Genomic DNA, 25,566 nt, shown 5'->3' with positions numbered 1-25,566 from the left:
GGCCCTTGAGATGGAAGTGAGGCAGGGAGGAAAATCTCTGGGTTACTGCAAGTAATCAGATCATCAACAACAGAGTGGATAGACAGGGCTAAGTATCTAGACCCCCAAATTCTAAAAATAGTGAAGCAACGGATTCAACACTTTGGAAGGCATTAATTTTAAAAGGATATTTTTCCTTAAGGTACCTAGTCCTGACTCAAACTGCCCTGACATGAACAATTACCTTCGAGCAATTATAAACATTTGCTTCAAATATTTGTTTAATCCTGTGTAGATCTCTAAGTAGATAAGTAATCATGTGGGAAAGATTGATACAAACGCCTCGGGCAGGCTAGCCCTGTGGGTGGCTCGAGTGGGTATCCATGTGTGCACTTATGACCCTTTGTAATCTTTGAAAAGTATAAGATGTGACTACATAAAGTTAGTGAGATGAGATTTAAGCTTCCAAATAATAGTAGTGACAACTCACTCTGAAATTTTTAGGCTTCTGTCTTCTCTCCATTTTATAGCTATCAATTTAATTATACAAAAATATAATTCAACTATTGGGTTTCAGACAAGTGAACTCTGAATAAAAGGAAGCCACAAGGTTGTTAATTTTCATGTTAAGATCATAATTTCCTTTGGATTTTCTTCTTTCTTCTTTTGAAGTAGGGGTTTTCCAGAACTGTATTTTCTTTTGCTGCTACTTTTTCCTTCTATTTCCATTCTAAGACATCATTACCTTTTGTCCTTTCCATCTTACACCTTGAAAGTATCATATTCCGATTATGGTAACACCTTATGTAACTGTCATTTTTAAGAAATAAAATTTAAAGTAGGCTCCTATAAATACCAGAGTAACATTATTTTTAATTTAGCCATTTTAATAATTCATTTCAATGAACTCTCAACAAGGTATTGAGCTAGACCCTGTGAAAGGCATAAAGATAAACAGACTTGCTCCCTGTTCGCCATGAGCTCACAGTCTTGGGGAAGAGCTAGTTCACATCACATAACTCTTTTGTGGGTCTTACCGTGACAAGTGACAAAAGACAGGTGTAGAGATGTGCTATGAAAGTACCAAAGAAAGAGATTACTTCTGGTTGGATGGTCAGGAGAAACTTCATGGAAGGAACAATTTTGATGAAGAATGGGAAAAATCTGGCATTCTTCATCAGAATTGTTGGTGGGGACTGCTATTCCAGGTTGAAAGAAACCATGAGCATAACCTCTAGGGCAGGAATGCATGGTATTCTTAGGAGTCACAGATGTATGATACAGAGGAGTCAGGAAAAGGGGTCAGAGCCTCATTTTCAGTGTGATGAATGCCATGGTCAGGAGGTTGGACTTTATTCTGGAGTAGTGGGCAATCATTGTCTTACTCTAAGCATTGGAACAGAGGAAATGACATGATCGGAGTAAAATTCATTTCAGTTTAGCAAATATATTGAGTGACTGTAATGTGCCTAGCCCTGTACTTGGAGTAATAGATGAAGAAACACTTCTTGATGTTGCCCTCAATGACCTTTGAGTCTAGTAGGGGACAGATATATGAACAGATAGTGTCAATAAAAAGTAGTATCTGAAATAGATGTACATACAGGAGGTTATGGGAGTCCATAGAAAGTAATCTGGGGGCCAAGGAAGAGGTTGGTCCCTGATATAAATATAAATATAAATCTTGCAAGAAGAGTAAGAATTACTTGGATAAAGAGCAGAGGGAAGGATAGTCCAGATCAAGAGAACACAGAGACAAACTCACAGGGCATCAACTGGCATGGGATGTATGAAGAAAGACAGCAGTGCCATTTTATTAGCTTATTCAGTGGGAGGCAGGGAGGGGGTAGGGAAAGAGGAGAGAGCTAAGGGGGTAGGAATGGTCCTTTGGAAACCTCTTTCAGGGCAGGGGCAGGGAAGCCAGAAGACTACTACATGGTCACATCCTACAGTAGTGTGACATTTAGGAGGCATGGCCCAAACAGGAATTCCAAACTTTACACATGACACCCAAACATTTAGGAGGATTCAAGTATATACTGCCCAAAAAGTCCCATTAATACTCTGTTATTTCTTAATATTAAGCATCCCCAGAACTCCCAGGAGCCTTCCAGTGAGTGTCCCTTTGCAGTAGGTTTTATCCTCCCTTTGAGTGTTTGACTCTGTTTGGTTTTCTGCCCCCACCTCGCATCTTCACACATGAGTTTTACTCTTTCTCTCCTCTGCAAACAGAACTTGACGGTGTGAAAGCAAGAGAACTACATTGTGATTTGGGTTGTGGGGGGACAGTGGGAGCTTCTGAACTTGAATATGTTAATATTTTGGGGCCAGTAACAATAAGAGTTAGGGATATGGCAGAAGGAGTTAGGAATATGGCAGTATGATGGGATAGAAGACAACAAAGTGAGATAACTTTTAGAAACATACTCACAGGCTGACAACTAACTGAATATGGGATGGAGGCAGAGAGAGGTAGGATTTTAATACTGCTTGGTAGTTTGGTTGTAGACTAAATAACAGCAGTGTGATATTATTCACTATGTTGGGGATCCCAAAAGAGGGACGTATTTAAGAGACAGGATTAGAAGGTGATAAATTTGACCTTGTGAATGCTGAGGCTAGGGTGTGAGCAAGACATTCAAGTCATATTTAGCAAGCATAATGCTTTAATTTGATGCAATATGCTAGCAGCCTCCAAACATTTGTGCACGCATGGTCAAACACCCTTGGAAAACAACATACTATGATCCTTTCCTGGAGATTGATTATACACTGATAAATCCTGCTGTAACTAAACCCATCTAACTTAACTTCATTTCCAATGCCCCTCCCATTTTTTTTTCCCAGAATACCTACTAACATCATTTGGAAGGTTATTTTCAAGGAACCATGTTTTAAGAAATTATCATTACAGCCCTAAGGAACTGTAATTAGGGGATGATGAAGATCGAAAGAATTTGATGGGGGCGGAAGGGGTTGTTTATTTGCATGGAAGTGAGAGTTGCAGCATTATGTACTGATGAATCACTCAGAGTGAATAGAGAGCGAAGAAAGTTTGCAGAAAGAACCTCTGTAAATGCCGTTTGATACCTGAAATGGCATGTAGAGAATACAATTTGGAGAAGCAGCAAATTGTGGTAGCAAAAGCATGGATAGAATTGACATGTGTGACAAGTGATCTAATCTCTAATATTGTTTTCCTACCTAAAAATAATGCCCACCTTGTTGGGTTGTATTGAGATTTAAAATAGAAAATATAAGAAGCTCCTACCACATAGTAGACACAGAATTTACTCTCAATAAACACTATTATTAATATTTTCATTTAAATCTTCTTGATGAGTTGAAGCAAAGCTTTCATGATCACACTGCTATATTAAAACCGGAGCTTTGAGCAGTTACATGGTAGAAATCTCTGTTGTGGATATCAATACCCTAATACAAGAAAGCAGTCCCAGTTCAGACAAGCCTGGGCCAGGAACAGCATGGTGCAGGAATAGAATCCAGAGAAGCTAGGCAATGGAAGAAGACACCACAGGAATTTCTTGAAGACATCTGTGACTATGTTTTTGTTTGTTTGTTTGTTCTATCTGCTTTGCATGAAGAGATGCTGGAAGCTAATAACAGAACCTTAGTGGACAATCTTCTATCCTTAAAAAATTCTGAGCTAAAAGCACCCTGGGCAAATGGCTGTAGGTATCAATCTGGCATGAGGAGACACCCTCTGACAACAGCTATTATTAGGTACCCTCAGGGGCATACTGGGGTGGGACTGGAGGGAGGCATCTGCAACAGAAAACTGAGCTAATGAGATATACTGCTGTCTGAATATGTCACCATGTTGCAGATGCAGGCCTTAATCATTTTTGCTCTTGGTCAATTGGGCATACAAGGCCAAAAGAAATTCTGAAGTCAGAGCTAGAAGCTCTGCTAACTGCCACAACAGATTAGCTTTTCTCTATCTTCCCCTCACCCCCGCAAAAGTCAATTACCATGATTTATCCAGATTAGCTTATTTCAAATATCAAAGGGATGGTGACCGAATTTGTTATTTTTGCAGTGATTTCTGTAGGACTTCTGGACTGCAGACCCCTCAGGTCTCAGATGATCTTTGTTGTTATTCACATTGGCCATTTAACATGACTGGCTAAGGTTCTTAATCAAGAAGTCATCCCCCAACACCCAATATATGGATAGAGGAAATCATTGAAAGGAAGGTGAGCAAGTCTTCGAGGAAACTTGTAAGGTATCAGAGTTGTTCAGATCCTTGGGAAGGGACAGAGGCAGGGTGACAACTGGTTCATGTATGTGAACACACAAGGATCTTGTGGCAGGAGATGCTCATGAGTTGTTCTCTGAGTGAAGAGAGGCTAAAATGCCAATGAAATATACCCTACAATTTCATAGGGTCTCTCTCAGGGGAGTACTTGCAGGGAAAATGATCAGTTCTGTATCTTTCATGGTCACTTGCCTAAGAATCACAAGACTAGGGCAGAATGAATATACATAATACAGTGCTACTTGAAATGTGGTCCAAAATTGGCATCAGCACACCTGACTCCAGCATCACCTAGAAGTACAAATTCTCAGGTCATACCCTGGGCATGCAGAACTCAGAATCTCCAGGCACTTTGTTTTTTAAAGTTTTCCGAGTAATTCTTGAAACACTGAAGTTTAAGCAGCACTGTTCCAGGCCTATATTTGATGTGCCAGTCATTTGCACTTCCATTCATTCATTACACTAGCCTGGTTTCCTTGTCTTTCTACCCTTACTTTCTTGTTCTTTTATCCTGATGGTCCCTGATTAGACCATGTGGTTATAGATAACACATCGGTTTTATAATTTTTACCATCAGCATAAATCAGAATTCTACTTAGGGAAAGCAACTTTGTAGAGGCAGTAAAAATACTGATTCTTAGCCTTGTGATTTGGTGTGCAGCAGAGAGACAATAGTTACAACTTCTGAAAAATGTTCATTCCCAGGATAACCATGATATAAATTAAGGTATTAAAAAAAGGAGAGAAACACTTACATGGGCTGTAAGTTGCTCTTGGGAAGCTTTCACTTCAGCTTGTAATTTCTCAATGCACTGAAAAGGAGAAAAGTTTAGAAACAATGAGTATAACTCTTCCTTTTACATATTCAAAGGATTCCAGATATAAATAGATACTAGTTCTCAAATCCTGTGAATGGCAGCACTATCTCAGCTAGATGCTTTGGAAATTGTCATTGAGTAATTCTTGCTCCTATCCCTACCTTTCATCCAATCTATTGAAGAGCCCAACAATAAAGAACACAAATATGTTAAGATTTAGGAAATGAGTGGGAAAATAATGTTTGCTTGATGTACTGAAGGTAATGCTGACCTACTTTATATTATATATACCTATATATGGGATCAAATGGGTTTGTACCTGCCTTTGGAACACATGGATATGTTTTGTGTGAATGAAACACACACACACACACAGACACATACACACACACACACACCAAAGGCAGATACAAACCCATTTGAGTTGAACAAGAAAAAAATTTATATAAATGCCCAGAGATTCCGAGATTATTAAATTCTTATAATGGATTAAAGCGCATGACAAATTTTCCGATCCCCTTATTTTACTACATAGAAACTATTCCTTGATTAAATTCAACCTTAAAAGCAAGGAAACATTTGTATAGTTAACACCACTTACAAAACAAGTAGAATATTCTGCTAATATGGTTCAAAAGGATCCATATCAAAGAAACTTTTAAAATATTACTAACAAAATTAATTTTTGAATGTGAACATTCATAAGGGAATACAATTATATTTAGCAAATACAAATATTATTTGCCATCTTGAACTTAAATATGAACTTCCAACCCAGCCAGAAAGGACTGCAGAATTGTCAGTTCATGTAAGTTTAGGTAGCTTTTTGAGAGAAAGATTATTTTTTCTTCTACAACATACCTGGTCTTTTGCAAGAATCATCTTTTTGTATGGTTCCCCACTGTCTTCCTTATGGTCCAGAGTCTCTAGTTTTTCCTCCAGCCAGGAAACTTGCTCAAGCAGTTTTAATTTTGTTCCTTCAGAGACTGCAAGCTAAAGACATTTCTTATAAGGGCATGCAAGCACAGTGATTTTTTTTTTTTTAGAGCTTCTTTTAAAAGTCTAATTTATAAATATTTTGCCTACCACTGATATCTATTGAACATGAAAATGCCTTCTGGAATATTCCTCATAGCTCAGAAAGATTAGTATAGAGAGATAAGGAAATAATGTTGACTTTATTTTTATTTATAAAGATCTTTCTGGACAAGAAATGTGACTTACATAGTTAACAGCAGCCAGAGCGATGCCTAGTCAACAAGCTCAACACTCATCTTTCTTATGTTTTAAGACTGTACTTTATCTGTACAGCTGAAATCTGAATTGTGGTTTATATATTGTTCTTGGAACTTAACTCTTGGGGGACTACAGTTCTTTAGAAAGCGTAGGAATTCTGACTCCTTTGTATGTTTACCATATAAGAAGCCGAAGGAAAATGCAGGAATTTTAAGTTAAAGTCTGATCGAAGGCAGGTCTATGCTAAACCATAACCAGAAAATGCCTACAGATGACAGTCTTTGTTTTACTGTTTGTAGATTCCTCTTGAGAAAAGGGTAGTTTGATGGTGCCTCGTTCCTTAAGTCCCTTGGAGAGCCCCTGGACTAGCATTTCCTTTCATTCAGACAGCTTATTGTGCATTTTCTCTATAGCTCAGCAACAATTCTGAAAGAGTCATGGAAACAGACACACACCTTGTATTCATTCCAGCTCCCAGTGTGTCCTTGGAGGCTTGCATTATCTTTAAGTATCTCTTTCATATTATTCCAAGTGTTATTGTGAAGCATACTGTCTCAGGGTGAAAAGTGCAGCAAGTTTTTAAAGACAATTTACCAAATGGGGAAGCAGAAGCATGAAGAGATTGGTCTCCATGGAAACAGGGGGGGCACATCATATATATATGCTGGCATCAACCCAAATCCACTCATCCTCACAATCATTCACTTAACAATTGTTTGTTTGGTGCGCACTCTCCACAGCCATTGCGTTATGCACTGGACATTCCAAAAGTGCAATGTGGAGGGCCAGAGGAGACACATAGGTCATGAGCTGTTGGCTACGCCTTTCGGCTCTCAGTGACATGGGAAACCTGTGGCATTCCTCCTGGACAGTGACACATTTAACTCTTCAGTACATGATAGTTTGCAGGTGTAGCCTGGTTGTTCTAGGCACCCTTCTATTAGACTTCTGTAGACTATACCCACGGTATAGTCTAACTGCTAAACACACAGACTCTTGAGTCAGACCCTTGGGGTAAACATCTCACTTTCCTACTTACTATCTATGGGATTTAGGCAAGTTTCTCAGTCTCTCTGGGCTTGATTTTCCAATCTGTAAATGGGAATGGGGATGAAAAGAATAGTACTTACCTCACAGGTTTGTTTTGACGATTATATGAGTTTATGCAAGAGAGATGCTTAGAATAATGCTTGAAGCATGTCCTGTACTTAGTACCTATTAATGTTATACTTTCTTCTACCTCCTCTAGATTATGGTAAGTATTGATCAGGATTTTATTCAAACATTAGTTATTTATCAAGTTATAAAACAAAGTATCAGAAGACATCACAGCATTTTTGAGCTGGTTACCCTAAACTCGTATTCGGTTTACTTACTTCCTACAAACACTCTAGTTTTTGGGGACAAGGCCTCTCTAGATTTGGCAATTTTTTCTCTCAAATATAGTTTTTCTCAGGCTGGCCTATTTTGTTCCCATATCCTACCTGACCTGTCATTGATCCAGTCACCATTTGATTGTCTTTCTTTTAGATCTACCTTCTATTGTTTTCAGGCTTTTATTCATTCATTCAACAGATATTCATTTATTCACTCATTTGTTAAACATGTTGAGCACTTATTATATGTAAAACTTTATAGGTAACACATGAGAGTGATATTGCTTATACGCTCAAAAACTTCACACTTTCCCCTAAAAGGCAGACAACTGTAGAACTATTACATAATATAAAAGTATATAGATGAATAGTAATAATGACATTAATAATTTACTGGGTACTAACTATATCAAGGGCTCTGCAGAACCTTTTGTTTTCACTTTTATTTATCTCAGTTTCACTTAATACCCATTTTGCAGATAAGGGAATTCAGTAAGTTCAGTAAAGTTGCATAACTTGCCCAAGGACATAGCAAGTAAGTGTTGGAACCCAAGGTTTCAGCAGTGGACATTGGGTCGGATTCCCTAAACCCAAGTTTGTCCCCAGCTCCTAAAGTGGGGCCTGAGAATCATGAAAATCCTATCCTCCTTGCTGCTGATTGATTTAGGAATCAAGGTCTAAACCAATTAGAGTCTGGCTTTTCTTTGGTCACAGTTATTGTATGAGGAGAAGTGATCTAATTTGGACTCCTCACACTGCACAAGAGGAATTTTGATGATTTGGAGACACAATCTCCCCCACCTACCAGATTTGAATGCTACTATAGTCATCCTGTAAACATCCAGGAAACCAGTATATGATGAAGCAACACTTTGAATGGCAGAGTAGACAATAATATTGAAATGTTTTATCAAATAATCTTGAAGCATGTCCTACCTTGGACTCACACAGAGTGAGCTAATAAGTTTCCTTATTGTTTAGAAATTGAATTTTCTGCTATCTTGACATAAGTTACCTTGGTCCATTGCTCAAAACTCTGTAAGGAGTTTCGTTTTTATTTCTTTGTGAATTATCACCATTTTAAAGAATGAGAAACTAGATGCTTTCAGGAGTGAATTAGCTTGCCCACAGCTAATAAGAAGAGGTTGTATTTGGATCTATATTGGTCTGCTTCCAATTCTGGGTTCTGTATTCTATCCAAACCCCAACTCTAAGGCTGCTTGCACAGATGAAGCCTATGCTCGCCCCCACTAATGTGACCCTCAGCATTCTTCTTCAGCATGTTTACTTATTTACCTGAAAGAGATTTATTTTCTTTTATTTTAAGACCCGAGAACTCTGTCCTAACATGTTGCTTGTTTTTTTATAGACATCAACAACGTCTTTTTTTCCTTCCCTTTTCTAAAGGGCCTCTGTCTGAATATGCCTTTGACTCAGATATATTTACTACAGGCTTATCTTTACTTTAAGAAATATTGACTTGGAGTTAAGAGATCTATGTTTTAGTCTCAATCCTACAATTCACTGACACTGGGAACTTGGTACCCATAATAGGATTTTACATCTACTTTGCACTATTTTTATAGGGTATTTCTCCAGTCATACGTGTTCAAACTAGATTGTAATTCCCCAGAAGGATGAATGGAGAATTCTGTAAAAAATTATAAGACACAGTCAAATTGGCCAGGAACAATCTTTGCTAAGACCATTCTATTTACTAACTTTTTAAACTTAATTTTCATATGTATGTATCATCACCTCACAACGGCAGGATAAAGGGATCTTATTTTTTCTTCTACATATGGATACACTGAGGACAAGAACTAATAATTTCTTGTTGCATTCCATTTTATAATGATTAAACTGTTTATCAGCATAAGATAATTTTCTCTGCGCTGTCTTTGAAAATAGCCCATCAAATAAGACTGATACTCCAAAAAGATAGAAAAGAGATGCGAGGAAAATGAAATAGAGTTCTTTTTTAAAAATTTAAGCACTGCCTGAAAGATTGTGTTCTATTGCTGAATCACAAGATGTTAGTTGCCATTTTGAATTCACTCCATTGTTCTGATGGAGGTTTTAGGACTTTTCAAAGTCTAATTTTCAATTCAGGAAGGCTTTAGGAATGCTGCCTAAATTCAAATTCAAATTATGACATAGAAAAAAAAGTCATCAAAGTAAGTAAAAGGAAATCCAAGGTAGCCCTGCAAGATATCATAATTGAATTTTGAAACTCTGGGGACCTTGGGTATTGCTTCCTTTTTGTTGCTTTCTTTTCTTTTTTCATAAAAACCACTTGGTTTTACAGAATAATTGATTTGGGGAGCATAGAGACAAGTTTAGTCCAATTACTGTCAGTATCTGCTTACATAAAGACAGTAGAAATGCACCTCTTCTTTAAATGACCAATTTTCATGTATCCTTCTTTAAATGACTAATTAGCCACTTTTGCTGAAACAGGTTCACATGGTGTTGGAATGCTTATGTTCTACTTCTGACTCTTTTTGACAAACATATACTTCCCTTCTGCCTGTGGTTTTAACAAGTTTGGAGGGAAGAGATAACTTAAAAAGTATGAATAATATTTGTCTTAAGAATTATGTAAAACAAAGAAGCAAATTCTATATTATCCCTTTGAGGCTATGTAAATCCACTAAAAAAAAAATCAACTTCTAATATTTATCCCAATGTTCCATAAAAGAGCATTATAAAAGTATTGTAATACAGTTAAAAGTGAAAGAAGGTAAATTTTATCCATTGTACAATTTATTGACAGAGTCAGTAAGAGTACTGATATATTTTAGAATTGTATTCAAGATAGTGGTTAAAGCAAAACGACTTGGGCTTCCTAGAAGATGGCAGAGCAGGAAGCTCCAGGAATAGGTCCTTCCACTTAAATAACTATTAAGCTGGCAAGACCTGTCAGACTAACCATTTCAGAACTCTGGAATCTAGTAGAACACCTGCAGCACCCAGGAAAGTGCTGGGTTCAAGGAAATCTCTGTCAGGTCACCTTGCTAACTGCAGAGATAATGGAACAGGAGACTTTGATGACCACACATGAAAAGAAATACAATCTTTGGAAAATTAATTGGAAAAGTAACTAAACAAAAATACACCTGCAGTCCTCAATAAGCAGCAACAGCAATTCTTGGGGAAAGGTCAGGGGAGAATCTGATTTCCAGAGTTACCACACTGCAGTATTCAAAATGTCTAGTTCTCAACTAAAAATTACAAAGCTTACAAAGTAAAGTATGGTGCATTTACCAAAAAACAATACAAAACAAAAAACCCCACAGAACACACAAAAAATCCTTGATTAAAACTGTACTTGAAGAAACTTGACATTGGACTTTTGGACTTACTGGACAAATGCTTTAAATGAACTATGTTAAATATGCTCAAAGAGCTGAAAGAAACCATGGAGGGGGGAAAGTAAAGGAAATCAGAAGAATGACTTATGAGCAGATAGAAGATAGAAATAAAGAAATAGAAATTATAAAAAGAAACCAAGTAGAAATTCTGAAGTTGAAAGGCAAAATAGTTAAAATGAAAAATTCACTAGAACAGTTTAAGAGGAGATAGAAGCAGGCACATGAAAGAATCAAGAAACTTGAAGGTAGAGCAACTGAAATTGCCTGGTATGAGAAGCAGAAAGAAAAAAGAATGAAGAGAAACGAATGGACCTAAAGGACCTATGGGACACCACAAGTCATACTGACATACACATTATAGGGACAAATAACTAAAAAAGATACAAAAAACCCAAACTGAATCAAAATGGTATACTAGGAAAAATTAAACACAAAAGAAGGCAGCATTGGAGGAATTCAGGAACAAAAAGATGTAAGATTTGTAGAAAACAAATAGCAAAGTGGCAGGAGTACGTACTTCATTATCAGTAGTACTTTAAAAGTAAATGGTTTAGGGGCACCTGGGTGGCTCAGTTGGTTGAGTGTCCTACTCTTTCTTTTGGCTCAGGTCATGATCCCCAAGTCGGGCTCTATGCTCACCATGGAGCCTGCTTGTCCCTCTCCCTCTACTCTTCACCCTGCTCTCTCTCTCTCTCAAATAAATAAATAACATCTTTAAAAAAATAAATAAAAGTAAATGGTTTAGACTCACCAATTAAAAGATGGAGACTTGTGGGATGGATAAAAAACATGATCCAACTATATGCTGCTTACAAGAGACTAACTTGGAAAAACAGACTTGAAGAACCAAATAGGTGGAAAGTGAAGAGATGAAAAAGATACTCCATGGAAATAGTAGCCAGAAGAGTGCTGGGGTGATAGACAAAATAGATGCTAAGTCAAAATTAGTACCAGTTACAAGGAAGGGAATTATATACGGATAGAAGTGTCAATTCATCAAAATTATAAACATATGTACATCAAACAATAGACCCCCCCCCAATATATGAAAAAACCATTGACAAAATTTAAGGGAGAAATAGTGGCAATTAACAGTAATAGAATAGTTAGGGACTTCAATACTCCACTCTTAATAATGGATAGAACATCTAGACAGAAGATCAGTAAGGAAATGGACTTGAACAACACTTCAAGCTAACTAGACCTAACAGACATATATAGGACAAATCAGCCAAAATCAGAATACACATTCTTCCCAAGTGCACTTGAAATATTCTCCAGAATAGACCATATGTTCGACCTAATGTTAAAAGGATTGAAATGATACAAAGTACTTTCTCCAACCAGAATGGAATGAAGCTAGAAATCCATAACAAGAGGAAAACTGGAAACTTTGAAAATGAATGGAAATAAACAACACATTCTTTTATTATTATTATTAATGTATAATGTATTGTTTGTTTCAGAGGTACAGATCTATGATTCATCAGTCTTACACAACACACAGCACTCACCACAATGCATATCCTCCCCAGTGTACATCACCTAGCCTCCCCATCCCCCCACCCCCCTTCCCTCCAGCAACCCTCATTTTGTTTCCTGAGATTAAGTTTGTCTCTTATGGTTTCTCTCCTTTTCTGGTTTCCTCTTATTTCATTTTTTCTTCTTTTCCCCTATGATCGTCTGCCTTGTTTCTTAAATTCCACATATCAGTGAGATCATGTGATGATTGTCTTTCTCTGATTGACTCTAGTTTGATCCAAGTCATTGCAAAAGACAAGATTTAATTTTTTTGATAGCTGTGTAATATTCCATTGTATATATATATATACCACATCTTCTTTATCCATTCATCTGTCAATGGACATCTGGGCTCTTTCCATAGTTTGGCTATTGTGGGCATTGCTGCTATAAACATTGGGGTGCAGATGCCCCTTTGGATCACTACATTTCTATCTTTGGGGTAAATACCCAAAGAATAAGTGAGTCCAAGAAGAAATCACAAGGGAAATTAGAAAGTACTGAGACACAAATGAAAAGAAAAACACAATATATCAAAATTTAAGGGATGCAGCAAAGGCAGCAAGCACCAGAAGAAAATTTAGAGCTGAAAATACCTACATTTAGAAGAAATGTCAAACCAACAATTTAACTCCACACCTTGAAAAAAAAGAACAGACTAAACCCAAAGCCAGTAGAGGGATCAAATGATAAAGACTAAGCGGAGATAAACAAAATAGAGAAATGAAAAACAATAGAATTGAAACCAAAAGTTGGTTCTTGGAAATCATCCTAAAGTTGAAAAATCTTTAGCTATATTGACTCTTTCTTTAATATTTTTAAATTTATTTTGCTTATTTATTTGACAAAGAGCACAAGCAAGGGGAGCAACAGCCAGAGGGAGAGGGAGAAGCAGGTTCCCCGCTGACCAGGGAGCCCGTTGTGGGACTCGATCCTAGGCTGACGCTTAACCAACTGAGCCACCCAGGCACTATAATGACTTTTTGAAAAAGAGAGAAAAGACAAAAATAATGGAAGAGAGAAGTAAAAGTGGGGACATTTTTATCAACCTTCTAGAAATTAAAAAGACTAAGAGAGAATACTATGAACAGTTGGATACCAACAAATTAGATTATCTAGATGAAATAGGAACATTCTTAGAAATATACAAATTAGCGAAACTGAGTGAAGGAAAAGCAGGAAATCTCAACTGATGTACAAGAGAGCGAATCAGTCTAACAAATATAAGGCAAAACTTATTGAGAAAATGCAGTCATGAATATAGCTTGTTGTGCAACTCTAGTTTAACTGCAGATTTTTAGCCCAGGCTGTATTTCTTTGGAACTTTTCAAGATGTCATACATTTAATTTCCTTCCTATTTTGTTATTGACATGTGACTTTATAAATCTACTTTTGTAACTTTGGTAAATAACTGTACAAATAAAATTGGAAATGTTTCCTAATTCCAAAAAAAAAAAAAAGAAGAAAAAGAAAAAAGTTCAATAGAATTGCATTGTTCAATGCAAGTCAAAACTACAATGAGATTCCACTTCACAGCCACCATGATGGCTGTAATTTTAAAAATTAAAAATAAAAAGTATTGGTGAGGATACGGAGAAATAGGAACGGGTACATTGCTGTTGGGGATGCAAAAAATAGTGCAGCTGTTGTGGGAAACAGTTCGGTAGTTCATCAAAAAGTTAGAATTACCATATGACCTAACCATTCCACTCCTCGGTGTGCACCCAAGAGAAATGAAAGCCTATATCTACCCAGAAACTTGTATATAAATGCTTACAGCAACATTATTCATAATAGCTTAAAGATGGAAACCAAATGTCCCTCAACAGATGAATGAATAAAGGAATTGTGTTGTATACATCTGATGAATATTATTCGGCCATAAAAGGAATGAAGTACTGATACGTGCTATAACTTGGATGAACTGCAAAAACATCAGGCTAAGTGAAAGAAACCAGATACAAAAGGTCCTATATTGTATGATTCTTTTCATACAAAATATCCAGAATAGGTAAACCCATGGAGACAGAAAGCACATTTGTGGTTGTCAGGGGATAGGATGAGGAGGTTGTGGGGAGCAATTACTTAGTAGGTGTGAAGTGTTTTGTGGTGAGGAAAAAGTATTGAACTTTTTTTTTTTTTAAAGATTATATTTATTTATTTATTTATTTGAGAGAGAGAGTGTGTGAGAGAGATCATGGGCCAGGGTCGGGGGACAGGTAGGAAGAAGGAGACTCCCTGCTGAGCAGGGAGCCCAATATGGGACTCATTGTGGGACTTGACCCCAAACCTGAGCCAAAGACAGATGTTGGTTAACTGAGCCACCCAGGTGCCCGAAAAAGTGTTGAACTTGAGAGAGGTGGTAGTTGCATAACATTGTCAATCCATTCAATGCCCCTGAATTGCATCCTTCAAAATGGTTAATTGTATGCTATATGAATTTCACCTCTATAAAAATACAATAACTTTCTAGTTGGCTCTCAGTGGTCATGAAAATTATTAGCATCCTGCATCATTTCATGGAATGCTATTAGAAAAAAAATAACAAAATTAGATTGACTGCTTTTATTTTAAATTAATGAACACCAATCTCAGTGTTGAGTACCACTGCCCTGAAATCATACTGTCATTCTATTTTTTTCTTAGTAAAGTGCCTTTCCTCTTTTCTGAGATAATATTATTCTCTACCCTTTCCTCAAATGTCATTTCTTACTTTTTCTTCAGAATTCCACTCCCACCCCTCACCCCAAATGACCACCTCATCAATAATTTACTGAAAAAATAGAAGCTGCCAGATGGCGACTCCCTCACCTTCCCACTAGCCCGCATATGAACCTTATTGCAGCAGACACTGCTAATTCATTTCCCAACAGTTGTTTACCTATTTATCCCTTGCTACCAGGCACCCAATTTGGATTAGCCAGCAGCCATGTGTTTTGGGGAGCTTGGCCTTGTCCAGTCCCAGGGAATGAATCACAATGAAACTAAGCCAGCTATGTTGGTCTCATTCCCAGGTATAAAAGATTATTTTAGGCCTGGGCCTACACCCAGGAGAGGCCCCTGGAGACCCAGGGAAAGGATTTTACCAATTTTTTTTTAAAGACACACAGGAGGAAGTACATCTCTTTTTCTCAGTATCTTTTGACTGCATGCAATTCTTGAAATTGCTGCAGATCTCCTACAAATATGACACAGGGGATGGGGGAGCAAAGGATGGGTAACACCTGTGTTCTTGGTGACATTCTTGAGCCACTGAATTAGTCAACATTGGAACTGTTCCACCTTAAAATGTATTCTTCCATGCTGGCCTTATTATGTTACTTTAATTGGAGTTCTGTTACTTAGACGGGAAATCATCCTTTATTACACAAATGGAGAAGATTTTCTTCTATCAAAGCCCAGCCCTTTCAGTAGGCTTTGAGCCCATCTCCTTGATCACAAAGCCTTCATCCCTGTCATTTCTGCATTACACACACCCCACCCATTTCTGCATTATCTATCCTACCCCTTCTCGTTGATTCTATTTAGCATATAAACATGTTAGTAGTAATTCCCATGAACAAAAGATGTCTATTGACAGCCTAAAATAATGATTTTTTCCTAAAATTATTGCCTACCTACACTGTTGTCACTTTCTTAGAATATTCCTAATGCTCCTATGTGTTGGCCTTATTATTCCCCAGTGCAGACAAGCTTTCTTCACACAGTGGGAAAAATGTTGCCTATAGCCTTCCAGGTTCATGACCTCAATAGTAAGGCAATTTGTCCTCCAGTAACATATTGAAAAAGGACTCTATTTGGCCCATCTTAGTTCATATGACCTCCCTGGGATTAGTCTTTATGGTCAGGGAAACAGTATATCATACCTGATTAGAAAAAAAAAAAATTGACTAGAACCTAGGTCATGTGCCCAATGATCATTTCCTTGACTATGACTGACAACCATAGAATCATTGTAAGATTGGAGCTGGGAAAACACATCGAAAATGTAGACACAAAAACAGAGGCCAGTTCAAGTCTATCCTCTGGGCACTAAGCACAACTATACCATGGTCATAAGTATATGCATTATACTCCAGCATAAGTATATGCATAAGTATATGCATTATACTCCAGCAGAATATGATGCATCTAATCTACATGAATCCAAAGACGCACTCCCCCCTCCCCCACAATGCTCCAGCAGAATATGATGCATCTAATCTACATGAATCCAAAGATGCACTCCCCCCTCCCCCAAAAGGAGATGACCCAAAGTCATATCAAGTCACTGCATCTAGCTCCACATTTGGATCTCCAAATTATTTGTATTCTACCCTGAGTCACAGGCAGATGAGACTCATCATGATACAGTGCCTAAGGATTAAGTAAAAAATATACCCTCCCTAAAAACAGGACAGTCACAATATAATTCCCCTTTTAAAAAAAATAGAAAAAGGAAACAACGTACAGTTGTCACTGGCCATTGCTAACACTACATTGTACCGGCTAGCAATAACAAGGCCGGTCCTGACTGTGCAGTGAGTGAACGTTTCTGATGTGTTTGAGTCTGCTTCTAACCTCTGGGAACCTTCTTTGTCTTTTCTTCCATGGCGACTATCAAGAAAAAGGCTAGAGGGTATTCCTTTGGTTGGGGTGCGTGCGTGCGTGTGTGTGTGTGTGTGTGTGTGTGTGTGTGTACTGAGTTTGAGTTTCAGGTATGTCACCAATTCCTCTTTTTGTCAGAACCATTTTGGTTATGTTACAGAAATCCAATGCAAACTGGCTTAAAGAGAGAATTAACTGATTTTTTAACTAGGAAGCAGAGACACCTGTATGTCCTGAGTCTTAGATTCTCAGAATTCTCTCACTTCACCATCCTTGGCGTGCCCTCTCTTTCTCTCTCTCTAACTACAGGAACAAATTTCCCAGGGGCTGGGAAGAGGACTGCCTGGAATTATATTTCTCCCCTAATCTCTCTTCAGTTGCCTTCTGCCCTCCACTAACCTCCTGACACTGATCTTATCAAGGTTGTTTATGATCCTTATTTTACCAAACATAAGGGACAAGTTTCTAGTCATCTCATTCATCCTCCCAGTAAAATGTTATACATCTGAGTCCTCAATGCCTCTTAAAACACTCTCATGGTTCTCTGGACTTCTTCCTGATTCTCAGTTTCCTTGGCTACATTTTTTTTTTCTTTCAATTCTCTAAATATTGAAACCTAAGAGTTTGGTCTTGGGCCCAACTCTCTGCCTTATTTCTGCTCATTCTCCAGCTCATCTCATTCAGTGCCATAATTGAAACATGTTGGTTACTCCCATTTGTTTCTCTTTTACGTATAACCACTAAGTTTCAGGCTAATATGTATGTATGTCTAACAACCTACTTAATATTGTCACCTGAATGTATACGAAGCATCTCAAAATCAATGGATTCAAAATGAAGTCCTCCTATCTTATACGTTCCCCAGACTTCCCTCTCATAATAAAAGTAATGAACCCACCCTGTATGTGTAAGCCACAAATAGATGTAAAACTTCTCTTTCTCTCATCACCCACCCAATCCATTACAGAGTGCAATTATGAAAATCACCCCATTAATTGTGAATTTTCACCTTCATTTCCTCTCATTGTCTTTTCTCCTCGATCTCCTCTACAACCCACACACATACCCATAGCAAATAGCATTACAGGATAGGTTTCCAGTGTCACTCAACAACGAATTGAGTCTTGTAAAGCTTATACTACAGAAAGAGGAGTGATTTCATGTAAAAACGAAGGCTTTCCTTGTGCAAAATGCTCTGAAAGCTGATTTGGACTAGTACTAAAAACTACGAAATATGTTGGCAATAAATAACAGAGGTAAGCACTCTAAAAAATTACCTATTCTGCCTGTGGAATGGGCAAGCACCCCTCTGTCTGAGGATACATTTAGTTCACAGAACTGGGTTTGTCTCATTTCAATTTTACAGCTGAAAACAAACAACACATTCCTCATCCTACCTCCATCCTAGACAAAACACACTTTTACATTTATTAATATTTCTGCCTTTAAAAAGTTATTTCTAGCCATTTCTAGGTTCATGCACATCTTAAAATAGATCTCCAAAGGCCTATAATTTGGAAGCACAGTTACCCCTGTATTAGTTTGCTAGGGTTGCTGTAAAAGAGTACCATAAACTACGTAGCTTAAACATCCTAAATTTATTGTCTCACGTTTCTGGAAGCCCAAAGCCCAGGATCAAAAAGTTGGTAGAGTGGATTCCTTCTAAGGCATGTAAAGAATCTCTTCTATATTTCTCCTCTGACTTCTGGTGATTTGCTGGCAATCTTTGACATTGCTTCTCTTGTAGATGCATCACCCTGGTCCCTGCCTTTGCCTTCATGTGACCTCTCCCTGCATGTCTGGGTCTAGATTTCTGCTTTTTATAAGGACACCAGCCATGTTGGGTTAGAGCCCATCTGACTCTACTATGCCCTCATCTTAACAAATTACATCTGCAACAACCCTGTTTCCAAAAAAAAAAAAAAAAAAAAAAAGTCATGTTCTGATGTCCTGGGAATTAGAACTTCAACATTTGAATTTGGAGGGGACACAATTCAACCCATAATACCCACAAGATGTTCGGGGAAGGAAACTGTGAGTAATAAAGGAACATTTAAGCTCTAAGTGAAAACAGAGAGAAATATTTACCAAAAGATCAATCGATAATTGAAATATAAAGTTCCAGGCATAGAGATTCCTAAGATTTCTTTATCTCCAGAAAAGCGCTCTGGGTCTTATGAACAGATAAGAATATCAGAGAGAAATGAGACATGGGAAAAAGTGACCCAGTTAATCATTGACTTGGGTATAAAGGTCAAATGCTTGGATGTAAAAATCAAAAAGCAATAATATCAGGTTCAGAGAAATTAAAGCCAACAACTGTTAGTGGGTTAGGACTCATTCCTAGGATACACAGGGTCCATCCAAGTTCCAGCACATTCTCAGAGCACTTTCACGCAACAGGACACAGACTCCCCCTGCTGGTCGCACTCAGAGTTGACTCTGCTCTTTGACTTGGGGGGAAATGCATTCTTCCAATCTTGAGTTTCTTCTCAGGGGTCTCCCTTTCTCCTCAAACCTCTTCACCATCTAGCTTAATACAGGACAGCTGGATTCTCATACCTGCTCTATGTTCAGTCTTCCGTGTAACATCTGGGAAACCTCTACTTGTTCAAGAATGATAGTGGAAAAGGCCAATAACATGTTAGTATTATTATGCAAATAGATTTGACTTGGAATATCTCTTAAAGAGTATCCAAGACTACCCTGCCTCTATGCATCCATTCAATAATGGCAAGAGACTTGCATTTATACAGCTCCAAGTTTAAACATTAAACTGTTCCTGAAATTAACAAATGAGATCTTCATACACAAAACACATGGTCATCCAAAATTTTCTCCAAGAAGCCCCTCCTTGAAAAATGGGGAGGAGAAAAACCTATTTCTAAGATGTGGATTAAAGGTCTGATATAATATCAAGGGACTACAACATTCAGAAGACCTAAGTGAAGAAATCCAAATTACAAGGCTTTGAGAAGAATCCAGAACATACATGGGGTAAATGAGCCTACATAGAGCCTTTCAAAGGAAATGAATCACCTTTAATATTTATTGATTCAAATATAAGATAGTGTAACCACTGATCACCCAGTCACCAAAAACTTGGGATCTGTCTTGAATACTACTTTTCCATTAATTAATCACAAAATCCAACTAAATATTAAGTTAAATATCTCTTGTCTATATCTTCTCTTCAGAACTAATAGACACTTACCATTTCCAAACTGGATTTTTGAAGAGCCTACACGCTGATGTGCCTGGCTCTGGTCACCTCACAGATATGTCCACCTTAGCCCCCTCGGAGTTTTCTCTCTAAGTGCAAATATGAATATGCCCATTTAATGGCTCCCCATTGTCCACAGGTCGACTCAAATTGCTGTATCATAAAGGGCATGAGCTTTGACATCAGAGAGATACGTGGGTGGATTCGAACTTGATTTGAAACTCAGGGAAGTCACTGTCTGAATTTCTTCCATGAGGCATATGGTATAGTAGGATAATTACAATTGGTGGGGAAATGGGAGACAGATTATGAGAGTACCTAGGAAGGACATCTAACCCCAAATTGAAGGAAGAAGGAAAGCATTTTTGTGGAAGCAGCATCTGATTGAAGATCTGAAAACAGGAGTTGGTTGGGATTTTGTGGATAATGGGAAAGAGGATAAGAGGAAGTAGTGGGAGCAATTCTAGGCAGAAGCAGAGTGAAAAGGATATATTAAATACAACTTAACTCTGAGGAGCAAAGGCTTTTGTTTTTTCTTAAATGAGAAAAAAGGTAAGAGAGAATATGGTATATGCAAGGAATCAAAAGTGGTATGATAGTGATATGCAGGGAGTGGTGTCAGAGAAAACTGGAGAAACAAATAGGGACTCTGACCACCAATGACTGTAGGATCAGTTAAGGAGTATAGATTTGACCCTGATGGTGAAAGGTAACTAATTTAGGAGTTAAGCCAAGGAGAAATACGGGTTGTGGAATCTTCCCTCGGGCTGTAGTGTTGAGGAGCCATTAAACAAGATCCATGATGGAAGTTTCTGCTGTTGATCTTGAGTTGAATGAGAACTTTGGTGGCACTATTCCGTGGGCAGTTGTATATTCAGGTCTGGGATCATGAGGAAGATCAGGACTAATGATGAAGAGGTGGTTCTTGGCAGATTTCGTGCCCTTAGGACTGGTCACCAAGGAAGAATGTATAGAAAGAGCAGATAAGAGAGCCGCAATCCCACAAAAGAGATTTCATCATTTGCAAAATGGGGTAAGATTTCCCAGGGCCCTCAGAAGAAATGCATGAGCTAACATACGGGGGAATACCTAGCAAAATGCCTAGCTCACAGTACAGGCTTAATAAATATTTACTGAATGAATAAATGGATAATTGATAAAGTGCATATACCCAATTTACTAATTTTCTTGCAGAGATTAAGGAAAGTGAAAGTTAGTTTGCCTTCTCTGAGAAAGCTTCTAAAGAAAATGTCCATGCAAAAAGACACCTGCTTTTATCAGCAGAGCCATGACTCATAAGGGACAAGGCATTTTGGCTTTTTCTTAGACAAGAAAGTCACATTTATTAGCGCCCAGTCAGCTATTTAAAACTGACCTCTGTTTGATCTTGACATTTACAAGCAAAAGGAAGTCTTTAGTTATGTAACAGGCCAGCAGTCTGTGCATCCCGCCTGTAAAAACAATAGCAACAGAAGCCCATTTGTCATTGTGCCTGACTCTATTCAAAACAGCACATCTCTTCACTAGCTTGTCTTTTTTCCCTTATGTCCCCTTAAGCTCTCAGTTAATGCCCAACAATCTAGTAGGGGGTAAAAATTGACACCTGTTTAGGTAAGAGGGAGAGAGAGAGAGAGAGAGAGTGTGTGTGTGTGTTTAAAGAGGGAATTCTGCCGTAAACTCAACCAGAACCAAAGTGTTAAATAAAGTTCCCAGTAACTAGGTCTCATGGTGATAAGGAAACCCATTCCAGGTCAAACAGACTGCTTGTGATTTTATGGCATTAAAGTAGACTTCCAAATAGATTGGAAAACAAAAACTCATTCACAAAAACTCATGATTTCAGATTGGCATATCAAGCATAATTTCTGAGTGTTTGCAGAAATGAATACTCCTACCAAGGGCACATTACTTATTTCAAATAAACTTGACATCAAGGGATCTACTGTTTCATTTAAACAAAGAAAAAAGAACCAGAATATTTTTTGGGGGCAATCTCAGTATGTATCAAATCACTTTTAGCCATTCATACAAATATTTAGAATCTAAAAATTTGCTGAAGATCTTTATTTTTTTCTCTTCCCAAACTTAAGGGAAATATAGATTGAATACTAAGAAGCAAATAATGGGAATATATTTTAGAGACTTTGGTATAAAATGGTAAATAATGTTGGATTATTAGAGTCGAGCATAGTCTTTTGTCTTTGTCCTTGTTTGCTTGCTTGCTCTACTAAATGCTTAAGGTAAAAAGATTAGTTAGAAGATTCATTCAATTTCCAGCTATTGCATTAAGTAAGAGAATGCAATCTTATTGTGAGAATTGCTTCTCACAATAAGAAAGGATTGGTAAAGGACCCAAAGACCAAATCTAAATTCCCACTCGAAAATTTATTTGGGGTTTTCAACCAGAAGTATGTGTTGAAAGTCACGGAGTTATAGAGCAATGGAACAGAATTGAGAGTCTACAGAATCATACATCTAGAAACAATGGATTTTTGATGAGGTTGTCAAGACCATTCAGTGGAGAAAGAATCACCTCTTCAACAGACGGTACTGGGAAAACTGGATATCCCATGTAGGAGAAAATTGCAGTTACCAGGACAAAGCACCTTGTGCAAAATTAGGGCCAAGGGGTTGGTTGAGCAAGGCAGAGATCACTATTTGCCAACGTGATATCTATTCTCCCCTTGTTAGTAAAAGAATCCCCATACTCTCAGGGGGGCAATGCGCCCAGCTAAATATTCTTATTTCTTAGCCTCCATGCAGATAGCAGTGGTCAGGGATATATAAGAATTTTTAAACTGAGTTTTTGAGAAAAGTTCTTAAAAATTCTTGAAAGGGGCTGCACAGCTGGCTGTTGTCCTTCCCTATTTTGCATATGCTTTTCCCTTCTTCATGCTACCTGTCATGTGAATAGAATGACTGCAGCAGGGCTCCTGGGTGGCTTAGTCGGCTGAACATCTGCCTGGGGCACAGGTCATGATCCCAGGGTTCTGGGATTGAGTCCTGCATTGAGCTCCCTGCTCTGCAGGGAGTCTGCTTCTCCCTCTGCCCCTTCTCTCAGTCTCTCTCTCTCTCTCAAATAAACAAATAGAATCTTAAAAAAAAAAAAAAATGGCTGCAGCAGGTGCATCTTGGATGTTAACAGTGAAAGCCGTGTTTGCAAAGGCATGGAGAGACATAGCCCAGGATCTTGAGGGTTGTGAAGCAGCTGTCACGCCTCTCCTGGGCTGTCTGTGTCCAGATGTACATTATATGAGTGAAAAATAAACATCTTCTTTAGGCCACTCTTTTGGGATTGTTTGTTTTATGCACCTAAGACTAATCCTAACTGCTTCAATCAGTTTCTGTGCCACTGGGACACAAGACAAGGGTGAAGAGGACCCTTCACCCACAGATTTGGATTAGGGCTAGAACTTAACTTCAACTTAGAGTGTGAACTTGTGAAAAATGCAAATTATTGACCCCCCACCCCAGATCTAATGAAACAGAAACTCTGAGGGTAGCGCCCAGCAATCAACCAACTCCAGGTTCCAGCTTGGAGATAAGTTTTTGTTCAGTGCTGCTTGAGAGGGAAACTTGTTTTAAGTGGCTTTGGCTTATGACCATGTGTTCTTAAGAACAGGGACTGTGACTTTAAAAATATTTAGGTTCTAATATCAGCTTGACCATTATTAACTGTATGACCTTGGGCAAATGACTTAATGTCTTTGAGTCTCATGTTCCTCATGGGGGTCATCATAATAAGTGGCCCTCCTAGCATTCTTGGGTTGGTTAAATGAAGCGTCTATAAATCTAAGCCCATTACCCAGAACACAGTAGGTGCTTAATAAATGTTAGTTCCTCCTCTTAGTGACTACCATATACAATGCATTGTAGGGGTCTAGCACAAGGCATGCATTTCTATGGGATTGCTTAGACACCCTATCCCACATCCATCATCCCCCTTTCACATTTTGTCTCCATTATTGCTTCTGTTATTAAAGATGGAGGTGAATGTTAGGCAGGGAGATGGGGGGGGTGCTGTAAGTAAGGGAAAGGAGTCTTCTTTGAATATAACATAACTGGTCAAGTTTGCTACAGAGTCGGGATACGAGAAGGCCCTGTTACTAGTTTTATTTTGGGCCATCAGAAATGTCTTCTCATCAGGTAACGGAAAAATTATGCATAGCTGGCACATGAGCTATGACTAAGAAGTAAGAAAAAGACTCACACATGCTTTTCCAAAAATTGGGACATACCACCATGTTCTTCTCCATTGAAATTTCTCTGCATCCTGACTATCACCAATAATTCTCCCTTTTTGGAAACAGCAAGGGCAAAATTAATTTTGTGCTGCAAAAGACCGTAAAGGGGCTCCTTGTTGTGTCTTGTCTATGTCTCATTACTACCTGGGAAAAACAATGATTGGGAAAAAAAAGTCGAGTTTTCCACCAAGCTTCCCACCTCCTAGCTCTTACATCAAATCACATCTCTTTCCCAGCTTGTGTGTATGGCACACTTCATATGTAACTAATATTTTGGTAGCTACGATATCCATAAGACACCTGAAGCTAATTCTGACTACAGAGTTGTCACTGGATTCACCTCCTTGGTGAAGAAATGATCACAGATTTCCCCAAATTCCCCAGTTTTCCCATAAAACCCTGAAATGACCACCTCCCACCACTGCCCATTCAGCTCCCACTCTGAGCAAAACCAGAGAATGGGCAGAAACAGAAGACCCAAGAGATGAAGTAGAAAGGATGAACAAGGTGAAAGTATCCGGATCGCTTTACCACATGAATAGCTTGGAAAGAGTGAAAGAGAATGCTGGACCCGCGAGTAGCCAAGCTAGGCCAAGGGACATGAGGTGAGAGGGGAGCTCTCCTGCTTGAAACACTTTAAAATTGTGAATGTGGAAGAAGTGCTGTGTTACAACTTGAGTGTCTTTCAAACACTTGGAGAGACACCAGCAAAAATGAGAAACTCCTTATACACACACACACATTAGCCGGTGATACATGACAGAGAACCATACAGTTTTCTAAGGACTACTAAAAGTGGAGATGAATGAACCTTTGTTGAGAAACAACTAAAAGCCAGATACACTTCTCATTTAAACTTCACAACTGCCTATGAAACCAGCATGTTTACCACTTTTAGTATGTTTCAGATTTATTTATTTATTTATTT

The 25,566-nt window shown here is 38.2% G+C and overlaps 1 protein-coding gene across 1 annotated transcript in view; it reads right to left on the bottom strand.

The window, feature by feature from the left end:
- CCDC192 (coiled-coil domain containing 192) overlaps positions 1–25,566 on the bottom strand; it is a 194,027-nt gene that overhangs the window by 130,841 nt on the left and 37,620 nt on the right. The window contains 2 exon segments of the mRNA XM_019809288.2: positions 5,014–5,070; positions 5,938–6,069. Of these exon segments, the coding sequence (XP_019664847.1) occupies positions 5,014–5,070; positions 5,938–6,069 (189 nt within the window).

This window comes from Ailuropoda melanoleuca, chromosome 3 (assembly GCF_002007445.2).
Source record: "Ailuropoda melanoleuca isolate Jingjing chromosome 3, ASM200744v2, whole genome shotgun sequence".
Lineage (NCBI taxonomy): Eukaryota > Metazoa > Chordata > Mammalia > Carnivora > Ursidae > Ailuropoda > Ailuropoda melanoleuca.
This window is presented reverse-complemented; position numbering and strand designations above follow the sequence as displayed.